Source organism: Microcaecilia unicolor, chromosome 1 (assembly GCF_901765095.1).
Source record: "Microcaecilia unicolor chromosome 1, aMicUni1.1, whole genome shotgun sequence".
Lineage (NCBI taxonomy): Eukaryota > Metazoa > Chordata > Amphibia > Gymnophiona > Siphonopidae > Microcaecilia > Microcaecilia unicolor.
Window position 1 is genome coordinate 146,346,043 of NC_044031.1, and position 17,394 is coordinate 146,363,436.

The 17,394-nt window shown below is 41.7% G+C and overlaps 1 protein-coding gene across 1 annotated transcript in view; it reads right to left on the reverse strand.

Moving 5' to 3' along the window:
* The window catches only part of THSD7A (thrombospondin type 1 domain containing 7A), a 510,747-nt gene that overhangs the window by 137,222 nt on the left and 356,131 nt on the right, over window positions 1–17,394 (reverse strand). The window contains 1 exon segment of the mRNA XM_030201155.1: window positions 11,119–11,382. Within this exon segment, the coding sequence (XP_030057015.1) occupies window positions 11,119–11,382 (264 nt within the window).

Sequence of the window (17,394 nt, forward strand, 5' to 3'; positions counted from 1 at the left end):
CCTTGCAGCTCATGCCAATGCAAGATTCATCTGCGTCAGGTGTTGAAGTGACACCAATACCGGAGGTGAGTAAGTAGGTTAATTTGGAACCAGTGTTGGAACCGAGTCTCAAGCAATGCTGGTGCAGCAGCTTTTCAAACGCCTAAGGATGAACTGGATTTATGTACTTTAACATTACAGCCTTTGCAGAAACCAGTGATTCCCAAACCTGTCATGGGGTAAACCCAGATAGACAGATTTTCAGGATGTCCATGCATGAGATAGATTTGCATACCAAGGTGGCTGTATATACAATTCGATCTCATGTGGATATCCTGAAAACCTGATTGGCTGAGGGTTCCCTAGGACAAGTTTGAGAATCAATGGCATAAACCAACTGAGATCACACTAGACTCTATCTGATCAGCTCTAGAAGCACTTTATAATGTGTGTTCTTCATTTATTACTTTTTCTCTGAGTAATGCAAAAGCAATTAGACATTTAAAAACACAATCATCTACAGCTAACGGTCTCTAAGTATATGTTCTATAAATTTTTGAAAGAAATCTTTAAGTATACTGATACTTGCTTATCCCCACTTCAGAGGGTATATCATATTATCATGCCCCACAATTTGGAACAGGATTCAGCTCAAAAGCCAAATGAAGTCTCTGAGGATAATTTGGACACATCTGCTCTTTTGGAAAGATCTGGGGATGAGATTTCTTACAGATCTGTATTATTGGTTTCCTTTGTATTTCTCCAAGACAAAGAAACATTACCGAGACTTTATTTTAAGATGGCTTCAGTGAATTTTTTCAGAGAGAACACTCAAATTTTCCCAGAATTCTTACAGTGGACACAGTAAAGGGATAAGAAATTTCTAACAATGCATCAAGAGGTTGAGATATTGGGTGCTTATTTCAAGCTGTGCTTTCCATGCAAATGCATTGTGCAGCTGAGAGACAGGAATTATCATTTCTTTGATCCAATTACACAGGGATCCTTTTACAAAGGTGCACTAAAAAATGGCTTGCGGTAGTGTAGGAGCAGGTTTTGGGCGTGCGCTGATCCATTTTTCAGTGCGCCTGTAAAAAATGCCTTTTTTTCGTTGCAGAAAATGGACGTGCGGCAAAATGAAAATTGCTGCTCGTCCATTTTGGGTCTGAGACCTTACCGAAAGCCATTGACCTAGTGGTAAAGACTCATGCAGTAACTGGGCGGTAATGACCTACGTGCACCAAATGTCACTTCACGCTTGTTCGCTATGTGTGCCCAAAAATAAAAAATATTTTTCAGATGTGCGTATCAGACATGCGCCAAAAATGAAATTACCATAAGAACCAAGCAGTAGGCAGGCGGTAACTCCATTTTGGTGCGAGTTGGGCACACGTAGACGCTTAAGCGGCTTAGTAAAAGGGCCCTGTTTTTTCCTTAATTCTCAGAGTTTATTTGGTACTGCCCAGTATAGAGTTTATCTTGCTGTTTATGAAGGACTCTAATGTTGGAGGATTTATAAACCTACTCTTTTGTTTATTTATTTTTAGTTTCTTACTGACTCAACTTCCCCTGAATTATAACTTGGATCCTCTAAATTGTGGAGTACTGTCATAGTGCCCTTGGATATTAATTCTGATTTTCTTTTATTTTTTTCTGGTTTATATAAGGTGGCCTGTAGCAGGTTAAAATTTTACCATAAAATCTTTTTAAAAATATACTTAACATTTAAATCTTTCTTTTCCTATACTGGATCCAGTTTTTATCTATCCAACTAGAACTATTTCTAAGTGTGTGTACAATAGAACTCTCATATAAGATTAAACATCAATTTTTCATATAAGTATTAACTTTTACTTTCCAGTTCCAATTTAAATTAAATTATTAAAGAACTGTTTGCCTTCTGAATAATAATATCTGTTTGAATCAGCACCTTTGGAGAGTGGAGGAGTGGCCTAGTGGTTAGGGTGGTGGACTTTGGTCTTGAAGAACTGAGTTCAATTCCCACTTCAGGCACAGGCAGCTCCTTGTGACTCTGGGCAAGTCACTTCACTCTCCATTGCCCCAGGTACAAATAAGTACCTGTTTACAATATGTAAGCCGCATTGAGCCTGCCATGAGTGGGAAAGCGGAGGGTACAAATGTAACAAAAGCAAAGCTACTTCTTCAGGTAAGCATGTGTTAAATTTTTGAATAGCTCACACCCTGTTTACTAAGCCATACTAGTGGTTGGTGGTGTGCTAATGCCGATACAGCCCATTCACTTTGAATGGGCAGTGTTGGCATTGCCACGTGACAGCCACTAGCACAGCTTAGTAAACAGGGGGTTCAGTCTCTCTAATGCTTTAAATGTCTCCCAGGTTCTTCTTTCAGTACATATCTGTTCTTCAAGCTTTCTTTAGTCCTTTGCTTCATCTGTCTTGTAATTTTAATTTGTGACTTTATCATCTCCCTGTCATTATTTTGAAATAAAAATGAAAGGAGAGAGTCTGGCTCCCTGTATGTGTGCAGCTCTAAAATGGAAGCCTGCCTATATCAGGGATCTATTGTAAAATCTTAATAATTTCAATTTAGCCTGTCTTTAATTCCTGACTGAACTTGTTTAACTTTCCTTATTCTATCTAAAAGGAGAGCTGGACCTCTTACTGCAGATTTATTCAGTGATGACACTCCCTCACACACTCAATCAAAATCATAACTTATACAGGAGGCTAAGGGGCACTTTTACTAAGCTGCAGTAAAAGGGGCCCTGTGATGTCCTCGGCATGTGGATTTGCCACTCGCCGAGGCCCCTTTTACCGCAGCGGGATTGTGAAAAAAGGAAATGGCTGTGCTGTAAGTATATACTAGATGTGCGGCCATTTCCTGGGGGAGCCCTTACTGCCTCCTATTTAGGAGATGGTAGGGGTTCCCACGCTAACCTGGCGGTAAGCCTCATGCAGAAAAAAGTAAATGGCGCCAGAAATGGTGTGCAGTGGGGGCGGCAGTACCACAAGCTCCCAGGGTAAGCTGGCGATAGTGATGGATTGGTGCACTACAAAGCAGCGGTAACTCTACCGCTGCTTTATAAAAGGGCCTTAAGAGAGATAAAACTCAATCAAATCTTCTTTTAAATATTCAAGGGTTTTCTTGTGCCAGGGCTGGTGGTTGGGAGGCGGGGATAGTGCTGGGTAGACTTATACGGTCTGTGCCAGAGCCGGTGGTGGGAGGCGGGGCTGGTGGTTGGGAGGCGGGGATAGTACTGGGCGGACTTATACGGTCTGTGCCCTGAAAAAGACAGGTACAAATCAAGGTAAGGTATACACAAAAAACTAGCACATATGAGTTTATCTTGTTGGGCAGACTGGATGGACCGTGCAGGTCTTTTTCTGCCGTCATCTACTATGTTACTATGTTACTATGTTTCTTTATAAACCCTAGGCAGATTCAGACTGAGAGTCTACTGTGACAAGATAATTCTATAATTCTATCTTATTTCAAAATTTGCTTTTGTCCTCTTTCAGCTTCACTTGTTTTTAGCTGAAAATAATATATTTTTATCAGGAATAATACTATGGGCCTCTTTTATCAAACCGCGCTACTGGTCCCCGGTGCGGCAATGCTAACAAAGCCCAATCACTTGAATGGGCTTCGTCAGCATTGCTACGTGGGAACTGCTAGTGCAGCTTCATAAAGAGGCCCTACATCAGTTCAAATTATTATTTCTCTGAAACTCTCAGAGTACCTTTTTACTCCTTCAGCAACAACAGAAATTATATGTCAGAAATATTCTTTTAGTGGGAGGGACGCATCTCCTATAATTATTTAATCATTTTTCCTTTTTGTTTTATTCCCTTTATTTTGGATGCAGTTACTTTTTGTTGTGGACAAAAAAAAAAAGAATTTATTCTTAAATTAGTATTAAGTTCCTGTATTTTTCTCAGTTTCTATTAGATCCTGGTATTGTGATACTATTTGGATATTTAAAATTATTTTGAAAAATTATAAATTAAAAAAAGAAATTCTGTTAATTACCCAAACTTTGGGCTAAATTCTTCTCAGCTATATTTCCTTAAATATTTTTACTAGTTAATAAGAACATCTATGAATTCTCTTTTCAGAGAAGTATTAAGGTTAAACTCTCCTCTCAATAATAAATCTTACTAAAAAATTCTCAGTTATCCACAATCATTTCCCATTGAAACAATTCTTTATTCTCAAATTTCATATTTATTTCTCACAGATACTTTTCCACACAAACATCTAGAGTAGCACCTCCTCACTCTTTGATGTCTTCTGTTGCTCTCCTCCCAAGGCTGTTTTTGATAAGTCTCCTTCTTGACTTGTGAAGCCAATCATCATCAAGCTTTCAAACAGTTCAAACCTCATTAAAAATCTATACTCTATTTTTAAAACTAATATTTAAAACTTTTGTTTTTGCTTTAAAACCATATGAATCAAACCATATGAAAATTTGAATTTTTTCAACCCCAAATAACCCCTAATGGGTGTATATCAAATTGCAACATTTTATATTTAAAATTGGCTTAACAAGGATCATAGCACACCATTCCCAGATCTGCACACCTCATTTTTTTTAATTTTTAAACTTTTGGCAAGACGTTATAACACTTTAAATATTTGTTTTATTTTACAGGTGTTAGTGCAGGTCTCCACTGACTCTATTGAGCATGCTCAGCATCGGGGCTAGTTCTGGGCACCAAACCCCACCCCAACACTTCCCAGCAGTCAAATGGGGTTAATTTACCTAAAATATGGGCTTTCCCCACATATGCACGATTGTGCAATTGTGCAGATCACAACCCAAACTCTGCCTCTCTCTTTGGGGCTTCTATTCAGCTAGCCCGACTTTAATTTATATATTTTAATAAATTGTATTGGTGGCACAGGGCTAAAACAGGCCTGGAAACCCCCCAAAACCATTGGTCCTCAACTCTCCCCCCATTCACGCATGTGTGCATGACATCACTGATGACATCACCACGTACCATGTTATCCTGAGAACTCCCTGTAGCTTCTTGAGCCTGCAGCAGGCCTTAGGAAACCCAGGGGCTCTCCTAGAGAGTCTTGCCCACCTCTTCTCCTCTCGGGGCAGCCTGGATTATCGTAGGTTGTGACGGACCATGACACCTGCATTCCACCCCCAACATAGGACGAAGTACTGGACCTCCCCCTAAACAACTCAAAGCCTCAGGGAGCAGGTAAAATTAAATAAAAATGTTTTATTCTTCTTCTAGTTACATTATGCTGTTAACAAAATTTTAAGATTAGACCAAGCTGTACCTGCTGTACACCACTTTGGGTGAATCTCTTCATAAAGGTGTGGGGGGGGGGGGGCGGTAAGCATTCAATATTCAGTGTCACCAACCAACAAACTAGCAGGAAAGGGGCTTATGGGATGGTGTTGAAGAGGAACCAGCAATTATGTGTGTGGTGGTGATATTGAGTGCTAACACCCACATAGGTAACCAAGCAGATATGACTGCATAAAAAGCAGTCCTATCTTTGCCTAGTTAGCTATTCAGGCACTGAAACTGAATATCAGTTGGTGCCCAGATAACTTCTGGGTATAGACCTGAGGTCCTCTGGTTTCTCCTCCCACCCATCTCCCCCTGAAGACTATTCCCATCCTCCCATGCTTCCTCCTGAGACCCCTGCCAAAACACTTGGGTCCTTCCATGGCAATCCCTCCTTCCTTCTCCTCCTCATCCTTAAAAGCATTGCTATGTGAACTAGGACCTCCCATCCTCCCACAACCCCTTTAGGCTCCCCCTGGGCCTACCTTTAAATCCTTGGTGGTCTAGGGAATCATTGGGGCAAGACCAATCCCTAATCTCTCCTACAGCAAATACTTACTACCACTGGCCGAATATTGACCTGGTGGTTAATAAATCCTAATAAATAAATCCTACAATAATAAGGTATCTCAGACAAGTTCTGGGAGATCCACCGATGTGAAACAGGAATGATTCTGTGAGACTTTGAAAAGGTAGATGCCCTTTTCATAGGTGGAAATAGAGAGAGTACTGGAAATTACTGACTAACAGGAACTTTACTAAATGAAATTATATTGAAGTATTTTGAATGCAGTAGGATGCTGGATTCATCAAGGCTTAACCAAAGAGAGACCATAGTGAGACAAATCTGATCAATTATTTTGATTAGATGATCAGAAAATTAAGATCAAGAACATGCACTAGATGTGGTATACTGGGATTTCAACATTTCATTCTGTCTCACACAGTAGATTTATATATAAACAGAGTAGCCTATGGGTAGACTGCAAGGTGGTGGACAGGATTAGAAACTTGTTGAGTGACAGGCAACAGGAGTAATAGTAAATGTAATTCACTCTGAGGAAGGAAAGGTGATTAGCGGAGTGCCTTAGGGAGCTGCCTTGGTGCCACTTCTGTTTAAATCCTATTTGACTGATTTTGCAAAGGGGTTAGATGGAATAATTTACCTTTTAGTCTACGAAACTAAGATCGGCAACATAATGGAGACCTATGAGAAAGTATACAGTGTGAAAAGTGATCTTAGAAAGGTTGAATAGTGAGTAAATGCAACCGCCCCTCTCTCTCCATATATATATCTAGAGAGGGGGGGGGGAGAGAATGAATATCATGTATTTGCAGTGCAGAAGTACAAGGAGGAGGAGTTGAGGAGTGAATTATTGAAGAGCAGAGCAGCATTAAAAACAAGGCGCAAGTGGGTGGAACATTTCTTACATGTAATTTTAAAAGTATGTGCACACTTTTACTTTGAAAATTAGTGCAAAGCTGCAGGTAAAAACCAGCTGAGGATTTTGCAGTTCTGCAGATGTTGTGAAGATTGCCCTCTTAAGGGTCTGGATGTGTATGCCCTAGGGGAAAGGATGGTGGAAATGACAGAAACATATAAATAACTTAAATATACAAATAAGCAGGTATCCAATCAAGAAATATTTCTTCACAAAGAATGTAGCTAAGGCATGGAATCCACCCCCCGCCAAAGCCTGCAAAGAGGTGGGATAAGGTGGGATACAAATGCAACAAATAAATAAATAAATAAAATGGTAAAGAAAAACAACCAAATGTGAAGAATGCACGAGATAATGAGATAAGCACAAAGGATCCCTACTCATTAGAAGTGAATGGATTGACTGGGTTCTATGGTACTGCAACTGGAATAGAATTTGGCAGACTAGATCAGTGTTTGCCAGTTGTTTCCTGGAGGTGCACCAGTACGACCAGTATGGCTTTCCCAAATTTTATTAAAATACAAGGTCCTGATGCAACCAGGTTTCACCAACTGTCTATATCAGGGGTATCTAAACACTTTTCACCAAACGTGTCTGTCCAATGTATACTTCACCTATCCAAGCCAAGTCATGCAACTCAACTCAGTTTGACCAGCCCAAGTCTAGTGAACCCCTGATGCAGTCCATTGATTATACATGGCCAAATTGGATCCTTTTGTTGTAATAATATTTGGGATTACCATACTATTTGCACTGGTTTCTGTTGGTTAGGTGTACCACCATCTGACTTTCTGTTGTTCTTGTACTTACAGTGGTTTGTCTGGTCTCTTTGTAATTGTATAATGAAATATATTTGCATACTTGGAGATCCCATTTATGTAAACTATCTCAAGCATATTCAGTATGGATATCATAAAAAACTGACCAGAGTGCCTCCATGAGTTGGCTGGGGACTGAATTAAATGGATCTTGCAGTCCCTAGCTGCTACCCTAATCTATGTTTCGGCATAAGTAAAATTAGATTACAGAGTGAGCAAATCGATCTCTAAAAGGGACCCAGAGGAGACTTCTGGTATACTGAGGAGCTACATGCCTGCATGTGGCTGGGTTTCCTGTTCAACGTTTACAAGATGGAAGATTAGTCAGGCTAATAGGGAGGCAGTAGAGTGAAAACCAGCTTCTGAAGCAAGTCAAGACAGTGTTCGCTTGTGGGTGACTAGCAGTGGTACCAGGAGTGGCCTAGTGGTTAGGGTGGTGGACTCTGGTCCTGGGGAACTGAGGAACTGAGTTCAATTTCCACTTCAGGCACAGGCAGCTCCTTGTGACTCTGGGCAAGTCACTTAACCCTCCATTGCCCCAGGTACAAATAAGTACCTGTATATAATATGTAAGCCGCATTGAGCCTGCCATGTGTGGGAAAGCGCGGGATACAAATGTAACAAAAACAAAAAATAAAATAAAACACAAACATTCGTAGGAAAAGAGTAATCCAGACTCACTCAAGATAGTGTCCACTCTCACCAATGCAGGAGGAAATTCGGGAGCATTTTGCTTCACATGCTAAAGCATCTTGATGAGATGGATACATGAATATTGGCCCAGGAGAACCACGTGGCACGCATGGAGGAACAAATCGTGCAGCTTTGCTCAGATAATGCGCAACTCATCGAGCACGTTAAAGATCATGAAAACTGTAATGTGCATCTAGTGGGACTAACCAAGGAGGTGAGAGATTCTGAAGTGTGCAGTGTCTGACTCTTGGCTACCAGACCAGCTGATGGTGACAAAATGCGTGAGCTTCCATTACACGTGATGAGGACCATAGTTTAGGCCAGATCAAGGATTGGACCCTAAGGCTGTGGTCTGTGATTGCAAAATCTCAACTGGTCTGACAAAGAGAGCACTATGAGAGCTTATAGGAGGCATGGAGCCCTGGAGTACCAGGGGCATAAATTGCTCTTGTTTAATGACTCTTCGACCCAAAGTGGCCCAAGTGGCACAAACTAGGAAGAAAATGCCTCCGATATGAACTGAGCTGCACAATCGTCCAATGAAGGTTCAACATGATAGCAAGCTCTTTTTCACATCAGTGGAGGAGATCATGATGTTAAACCGCTTGCTCCCTATGTTATGACTGTTTCAGAGATTAGAGGTTTTTCTGTTCTATTGGAGTGATCCTGGAGCTCAACCAAGACATAAATAAGTGTGGCTGTGGACTATTTTATCTGTGAATATGGTGTCTTTGTAACTGTGCAAACAAAAAACAGCACCACGGGCTTTTAAAAATGGAACACAGTTCTTTAATGAATGAGCCTTGACAAAAAGACCTGACACGGGCCGTGTTTCGGTGACTAGCACCTGCGTCAGGGGTCACAGTGATGATGTGGAAAACTTGGGGAATAACTCGAATATATTCCTCTACAACATATTATTCCTTACCCCACGTCTCATATAGTAAAAGCTACAAAGCTACAAGGCACTTTCACTTTTTCATCCGTTTGGATACAGAAAGTGAAAGTGCCTTGTTGCTTTGTAGCTTTTTGTCAAGGCTCATTCATTAAAGAACTGTGTTCCATTTTTAAAGGCCCGTGGTGCTGTTTTTTTTGTTTGAACTTTAGTTTGTACTTCGTTCCCTCTCTTTTGTTATGTCTTTGCAACTGTGGCCATCACTTTGCTTGAAGCCACCTATATGGAACTACTGTGGCCCCCAAGATTTTTGCCCACTGATGGATGAGGCAGGAGTACATAAGCACTGGCAGCCTGGGATAAGGCATACGGATTCTCACTTAGATGGGGTTTATAGTTCTTTTTGGGATGGAGTTGGAACGAGAAGGGGGATGAGCAGGCGATGGAAGGATGTGGGTAGCTGGAATTGGGGACAAGCCTGATTTTTAAAAGTGTTTGGGTTTGTCATTAGTATTACTATACACTGTGTCAGATTTATCAAATTGTGAATGAGAATGATTGGAGTTTGCTTGGTGAGTGGGGGGGAGGACTGTTTTGTGCTCATGTGGAATCTCTGGGGATGTTGAGCTTTGGGGATTAGGTGCAGGGGATTGCAACATAGAACACAGATTCTACCTGTGTTTTCTTGAATGCCATCGGAGGTGAAAATTGTCTCCTGGAAAGTGGGAGGTATAACATCACCGGTTAAGCATGCAAACATGTTAACTGTGCTGAACTGCTTGAAGGTGAATGTGGCATGCATTCAGGACCAGGAACATCTTAAGCTCAAGCATTTTTTGGTGGGGGAGGTGTTCAGCTCTCCCTCTAGTGGATGGCATGCCATTCCCAGAGTGGCCTCCCACAGGTGTGGGGCAACCAGATTTGTGCACTGGGTGATGCTGATAGTGCTGAAAGTGATCCTTTTGGCCTGGCTCTCTAAAGACCCTCCTTCTGTCCATGTATTTGCCATGAAGAGGCGGTGAGTCCAAGATCTGGATACTCCGGAAGGACACCTGTTTCAGGCTACCTGGGAACCTTTTTGGCCCACCCTAACACCCACTACATGAAGCAGAATCTTAAAATTTTGAACTGGGCTCTCTTACTATTTGGTTTCTGCTGATGTATGCATCTTAAACCAGCTTGTCCCAAGGGGTACAGAAGGGGAGACTGGAGTTGGAGATGGATATATAGCTCAACAATTAGAGTGTGTAATGCCATGTTACTTCAGTCTGCTAAATCTTGCTTCTGGATGTTCCTTGTTTTGATGTTCCTAGCACGGTATTTTTTTGTTACTCATTCAATAAAGAGGATTGAAATATAGAGTGAGCAAACCACACAACACAGACAGGGCCAACTCATCCACTAGGCATCTGCCAAGGGTAGTACAATTTGGGGGATGGCACCAACATTGCAGTTATAGCATCTACAGAGGATTCATCTTGTGGTACTGGGCCTTGAGCATCCACATATGTTCATGGCCTGCAAGATCCTGCCCACTCTGAAACAGGAGGTTCAGAGGATAAAAAAAACCTAGCAGGCTATGAGTATGCATAGATGCTCAAGACCCCGTGAATCTGTTGTGGTGGTAGGGAATGGAGGGAATTTGCTGAACATCACACTGGGGAGAGAGGGGGAGAGATGCTAAATACCTTGGAAAGGGATGGTAGGGAAGGAAAGAGATGCTGGACACCATGGGAAAAGAGAGATGCTGGACAAAAACCCTTGAACTGACCTTGAACCCCAATCATTTTATGTGTGTCATTACCTTTATAGGAAAATCATTCTTCCATTTTCCCCTGTTCTACTGTTCTGGTATGTTCATGTAATTGCTTATGCTTTGCTGACTTGTGCATAAATAGTATTAAATGTTTCCCAGACCCACCCATTTCTCAGCACAGATTTTACAATGAGAGAGAGAGAAGGAATGAATTACCAAGGGAAGTGATGCCTGCACTTACCATGGCTGTTACATCTTGATGTTTCCACAAGCCTGTTGTTCTGATCATAGCATGCCATCGCTTGGTAGCGATATCCCTGCCCACATTCCTTGATATCTCCTTGGACTTTCATGCCCAACAATACTTCAACCTTGCCTTCAGGTAAAATACAGTCAGACCAGTTCCCCACTGGCTGAGCACTGTATTTGTCACAAGGACAGAACTGAGTCTCGATCAAAGGATACAACTGGGGATTTCTGCATTTGTCCTTCTTCTTACTTTTCCCTGGGTTTGAAAAACAAGAGACTGTATTAGTAACCTATAGTATGCCAGACAGCTATTCTTAACCTAATTACGACATCTTAACACGATGTTCAAAAGCATTTCAGATTATCAGCTATCATGATTCTAAGGTTTTTTTTGTTGTTTTTTTTTTTGGGGGGGGGAGGGTTGTTACAGAATTGCAATATCATAATTTAGTTAAAAGCAGCTTTGTTTCCTATATTGGAAAGATGTGCTCTGGTGGGTTTTAATTAGGTTTCAATTTGCTGCTTTCAAGTTTTCCTTATTCATTGTATCTATGTTTATACTTGTTCATTTCATTATAGTTATGCTGTTAACAAAATTGTAAGTTTGATGTTAAACTGTACCTACTGGGAGAATCTCTTCATAAAGGTGGTTAATAAAACCCAAATAATAACAAATAATGTTGTCAATCATTACTGCAAAACTACAGCCTCAATATAATGTGCACTTAAAAACATCACAACTTAAGTGCTTGTATCAATTTGGCAGATGTAAAACATAATTTTGCTTAGGGTGTAAGGTAGGAATTGGAGTGCCCAGGTTGGGATCTGCACAATTTCCTTCAAGTTTGCTGAACGTGTTTTGTAAAATACTTAAAAGGATGTTGGGAAATACAAATGCAAATGCCAGCACATCCATTTTAGTAAGAAATGTTTAAAAAAACATTGGTATCACTCAGGGTTTTCAACATGAAAATACCAGTCCTTATACATGTCAAGAGCTAGATTTTACAAATCTGGATTGACAGGGAAAAAACAGTTAAGGAATACAGCAAAGAAACCAAACCAAAAAGAAAAGAAAATAAGAAAACAACCACTCTCTCTTTTTTTTTTTTGTTTTGAGAAGAGTTTTGAATTGTTTAATACCAAAGAGATAAGTACAATTGTCCCCACCAGCACATATGCCAACCACAACTGCACACAGGCAGCTAACTGATGTGTCTGCCTCAGAGCAGGTGTAAATGCTGACATCTAGATTGTTTTTTTAATTATTCATGAATCATTGTGAAACTGTGAAAATTGCCCAGATACCTTTATAGACTAGGACCCCTGTTTACTAAGCCACACTGTAGGCGCGCTGGTGTTTTTAGCGCGTGCTAACGTTAGAGACACCCATATATTCCTATGGGTGTGTCTAGCATTAGCATATGCTAAAAACGCTAGCACACCTTAGTAAATAGGACCCTAGGTTTTTCACCATGGGGCACCAAAATAGAGGGGCCCATTTATAGAATTTCTCCATTTAATATGTATATAGTAAATACCAAAAATGGTTATGGCCAATTCACCACCTTTTTCATCGTCAATCCAACAGGCTTATTTTCAAACAAGAAGGAAGCCCATATTTTGACACAAATTGGGAGATGGGCGTCCTTCTCCCAGGGTTTGTCCAAATCAGCATAATCGAAAGCCAATTTTGGGTGTCCTCAACTGCTTTCTGTCACGGGAACAACCAAAGTTCCCGGGGCATGTTGGAAGCGTAGCAAAGGTGGGTCTTGGGCGTGCCTAATACATGGGTGTCCTCGACCCATAATTGAAAAAAAAGGGCGTCCCTGACGAGCACTTGGACGACTTTACTTGGTTCTTTTTTTCTTATGACCAAGCCTCGAAAAGGTGCCCGAACTGACCAGATGACCACCGGAGGGAATCAGAGATGACCTCCGCTTACTCCCCCAGTGGTCACTAACCCCCTCCCACCCTCAAATGTTTTTTTAAATATTTTTGCCAGCCTCAAATATCATACCCAGCTCCATGGCACAGTTTTAGTGGATACTGCAGTGCACTTCAGGGAGGCGGACCCAGGCCCATCCCCCCTACCTGTTACACTTGTGGTGGTAAATGTGAGCCCTCCAAAACCCACCACAAACCCACTGTACCTACATCTATGTGCCCCCCTTCACCTGTAAGGGCTATGGTAGTGGTGTACAGTGGTGAGTAGTGGGTTTGGGGGGGCTCAGCAAAAAGGTAAGGGAGCTATGTACCTGGGAGCAATTTCTGAAGTCCACTGTGCCCTCTAGGGTGCCTGGTTGGTGTTCTGGCATGTCAGGGGGAACCAGTGCACTACGAATGCTGACTCCTTCCATGACCAAAGGGCTTGCATTTGGTCGTTTCCGAGATGGGTGTCCTTAGTTTCCATTATTGCTGAAATTCAGAAACGACCAAGTCTAAGGACGACCATCTCTAGGGATGACCTAAATGTCAAGATTTGGGCGTCTGCGACCGTATTATCGAAACGAAAGATGGACATCCATCTTGTTTCAATAATACAGGTTTCCCCGCCCCTTCACTGGGACGTCCTGCGAGGACGTCCACAGGAAAACTTGGCGCCCCTTTCGATTATGCCCCTCCAACTCAACTAAAGTTCAATCATACAATTGTGTAAAAAGTAAAAATAAAATATTCTCAAAAATATTCTCATATAATATTATATTAGCAAAACAACAAAAATAACTTATTTTCTTCAGAAATCTCTAGTATCACACTGTCATTGCCAGGTTTCATAACACTGCTACAGCTATGAAGAAGATACATTTTTTTGTTGTTGTTGTTGTTTTGCTATATACTTATTATATGTGAATATTTTGGGGATATTTAAGTTGTATGATTGAACTTTAGTTGATTTGAACTGATGATGAAAATGGTGTTTGATGTTTTTCTATATTATTATTATTATGACAATTATATCCCACATTATCCCGAAAATAGGCTTGAGTTCAATGTTGTTTACAGATTAAATTAAAGTTACAGAGTATAAACAATGTTGAAGAGTTATCCTGAAGTGGCTAAGATTTACAGAGTGGCTGATAGACTAGAAATAGTATACATATTGATAGTTTCACAATAAGAAAAGAGAGACCAGATTGTATACCATATTTTTAAAGTTTGTTTGATGAAGAAAAAGGGAGTCTCTGGTTCCAAGGAGGGAACTTTATGTGAAGATGTATTTGTATTAAATGGTTCATATAATCCAGAGCCAATTCATGAAGAATTTGAAATATAAAGGTACACAGCTTGTACAAGATCCTGGCTTTAATGGAGAGTCAATGTAATTATATTAAAGAAGTGGCTCGCTCAAAATGAGGACGTTTGGAAATAAATTGAGCAGCTGTGTTTTGTACAGTTTGGAATATTTTTTTAAGACCTGTTCCTTACAGTCTGAATAAATGGTGTTGCAGTAATCAGAGAGAACTAGAGGTTGACCTAGCAGTCTTAAAGTTCCAGATGTAAAGTAGGGTCTGATGCATTTTAACTTCGAGAGTGTTGTGAATGACTCGAAAATTACCCTGGAGACATGGTGTTCAAACGTGAGCTGATGATCAATGAAAACACCTAGTATCTTCAGAGTGGGTTCCTAAGGATAGAAAGTTTGATCTATGGTGAATGAATTAAAGGGAGTGGAATCATATGGGTTAGTAATTACCAGAAATTACCAGAGCTTACAATCTAATCAGGACAGACAAACAGGACAAATAATGGATAAGTGCTAGCATTCTATACATTTAGATGCACAAGTAGCATGTAAATGTGGGAGCATAGTTTATAGAATTGCCCTTTATCTGAGAATATTTTTTGGATATCTATTTGTTTGTTTTTGCACAATTGAACTTTAGTTGATTTGGACTGATAATGAAAATGGCAGTGAATTTGCCATATCAAAATGTTATAAACTCTCTTTCAAAATATGTTGATAACAGGGGCGTATCTGCGTGGGGCCTCAGGGGCCTGGGCCCCCGCAGATTTTGCCCTGGACTCCCCTACCGCCGTCAACCGTCCCCTGCTGCCGTTGCTTACTTTTGCTGGCGGGGGACCCCAACCCCCGCAGCCGAGGCCCTCTTCCAACTGCCGCTGCCTTAAAAACTATTTCTTCAGCTGGCGGGGGACCCCAAACCCCCGCCAGCTGACCCGAGGTGTTTAAAGTTCATCTTCGGCCTCCGTGCTGTTGTTGATAGGAGCTGTTGAATCCAGTTCGGAGTCTGACGTCCCACCCCCAACCATGCAGGCAGGCTCTCCCTTCAGGTCTACTTGTATCCCTGGTACTCCAGTGGAGTCGTTGGGGGCAGAAGTGCAGCCCTATCACTCCTGCCTCTTGTGGTGCTGGTCTAAAATGGCTGCTGTAACCTCTCGCGGCAGCTCGTGCACCATTTTAGACTGGCATCACAAGGGTCAAGAGCAAAGGGGCGGCGCTCCTGACCCCAACAACCCTGCTGGACCACCAGGGTTACAGCTAGGCCCATAGAGAGGGCCTGCCTGCACAGCAGGGGGAGGTCAGGGACCCTTGACAAGGGCTGGAAGCAGGGAAAGAAAGAATGGGACACTAGTGGGGGAGGGGGCTTGAGGGCTTTAGTAAAGAAAAAAAAATAAAAAGAAATGTAAAAACATTTAAAAAAATTATTCTGGCCGGCAGGCTCAATATTCAACCAGGGCCGCATAACTTTTAAGCAGCCCTGGCTGAATTTTGGCCAAGCCTGCATAAGTGTCAGGCACCCAGTCTGTCCAAAAAGAAAATCCCTGACATTCAGTGCTGGTGGCCGGACATGGCCCAGCACTGAATATCGGGGCATAAGTTAGCCGGTGACAATCAGCATTTAAAAAAACACTGCCATCGGCTGAATATCGGGGGGATAATGTCCTGGTCCTCTGGATTTGAAAATAAATGAAGTTTTAGTGATCTTTTTTGAAAAGGGTTTTTTTTATGCCGGTGAGGAGTTTAAACCCGTTAGTGATCCTATCATCCTGTACATGAAAAAGATTGGGTGGAGGAGCGGGAACTGAGGCTTTTTACCTTTTGAAGAAAATTTTTGGATTAAACTTCATCAGTGGTGTAGCCAGCCTTGACATTTTGGGTGGGCCCAGAGTTAATATGGGTGGGCACTATGTATATAGGTATGAGTAGTGTTTCTTGGGATACTACAAAATAAGGCCTTAGAATGCACTTGATGATGGATTTCTAAGTAGTCTGCCTAACAGCTGCATCAGCGTAAACCACATACATAACAGAAAAACCAATATTTTAAAAATATAATTACATTTTCCCATATCTTAAAATTGACCAGACATAAGTCTACTACTACAGTGGCAAACCTCTCAACACACGACAGGATCTTGCTATATAAATACACAGGAAAGATGTATTCAAATTCTGGCAGCACCTCAATAATAGCAATACAAAATCCCTTAACTGTCAGGTACTTTGTGAAGTAACACTGAATCCTGCAAAGAAACTTCTTAGAGCCTATGTTGCAAATCTCAACACCAATTCTGAACATGAATACCAATAACAGTACTTTTATAAATGCAGCAGTGCATATACATAACAGCAATACACATCCCATTGGAAAAGTCAGACAAGTCAGACTCATACAACCCGACACAAACTACATGCCCGCAGAATCTCTCACCTTGGTCACATGTAGAGCACATACCAACTCTCATCAATTACAGAATAGAGGACCATACATTAGCAATTGTCCTGTAGCCTGGCATCAGTCCATCCCTGCCCTTCAGCCTGGCATCGGCTTTTCCCTTCCCTACCCCACCATCCATCTCCATAGTGGCAGATAGTGGTGCAGACTCAGAGTGCAATCATTGTGCTCTGCTCCATGTGTGCTGTTGTGGGGCCACGGGGGAGTGCTAAGGCCTGGGTGAAATCAACAAAATAAGGCTGATCTTCATTCAGAAGTAGGGCAGAGTGGAGGAACCGTGACCAGGACTGTAGCCGGCACAGTTTCCCCTCCCATGCAGCACTGCGGTGCCGTAGCACATGGGGGGGGGGTACAGAAACTTCAGATTAAAACTGGATGGGGACTCAGGGAGTGAGCGACGGAGTAGCGGTGCCATGTAACAGTACAATGGCTGCACTAAAAACAAAATTAGGCAGAGGAGGACCGGACAGCTGCTGGCTGCCTGGGTGGGCCTGAGCCGAGATTGGGCAGGCCTGGGTCCACGCAGGCCCACCCATAGCTATGCCCCTGCTTCACTTATATATTAAGGT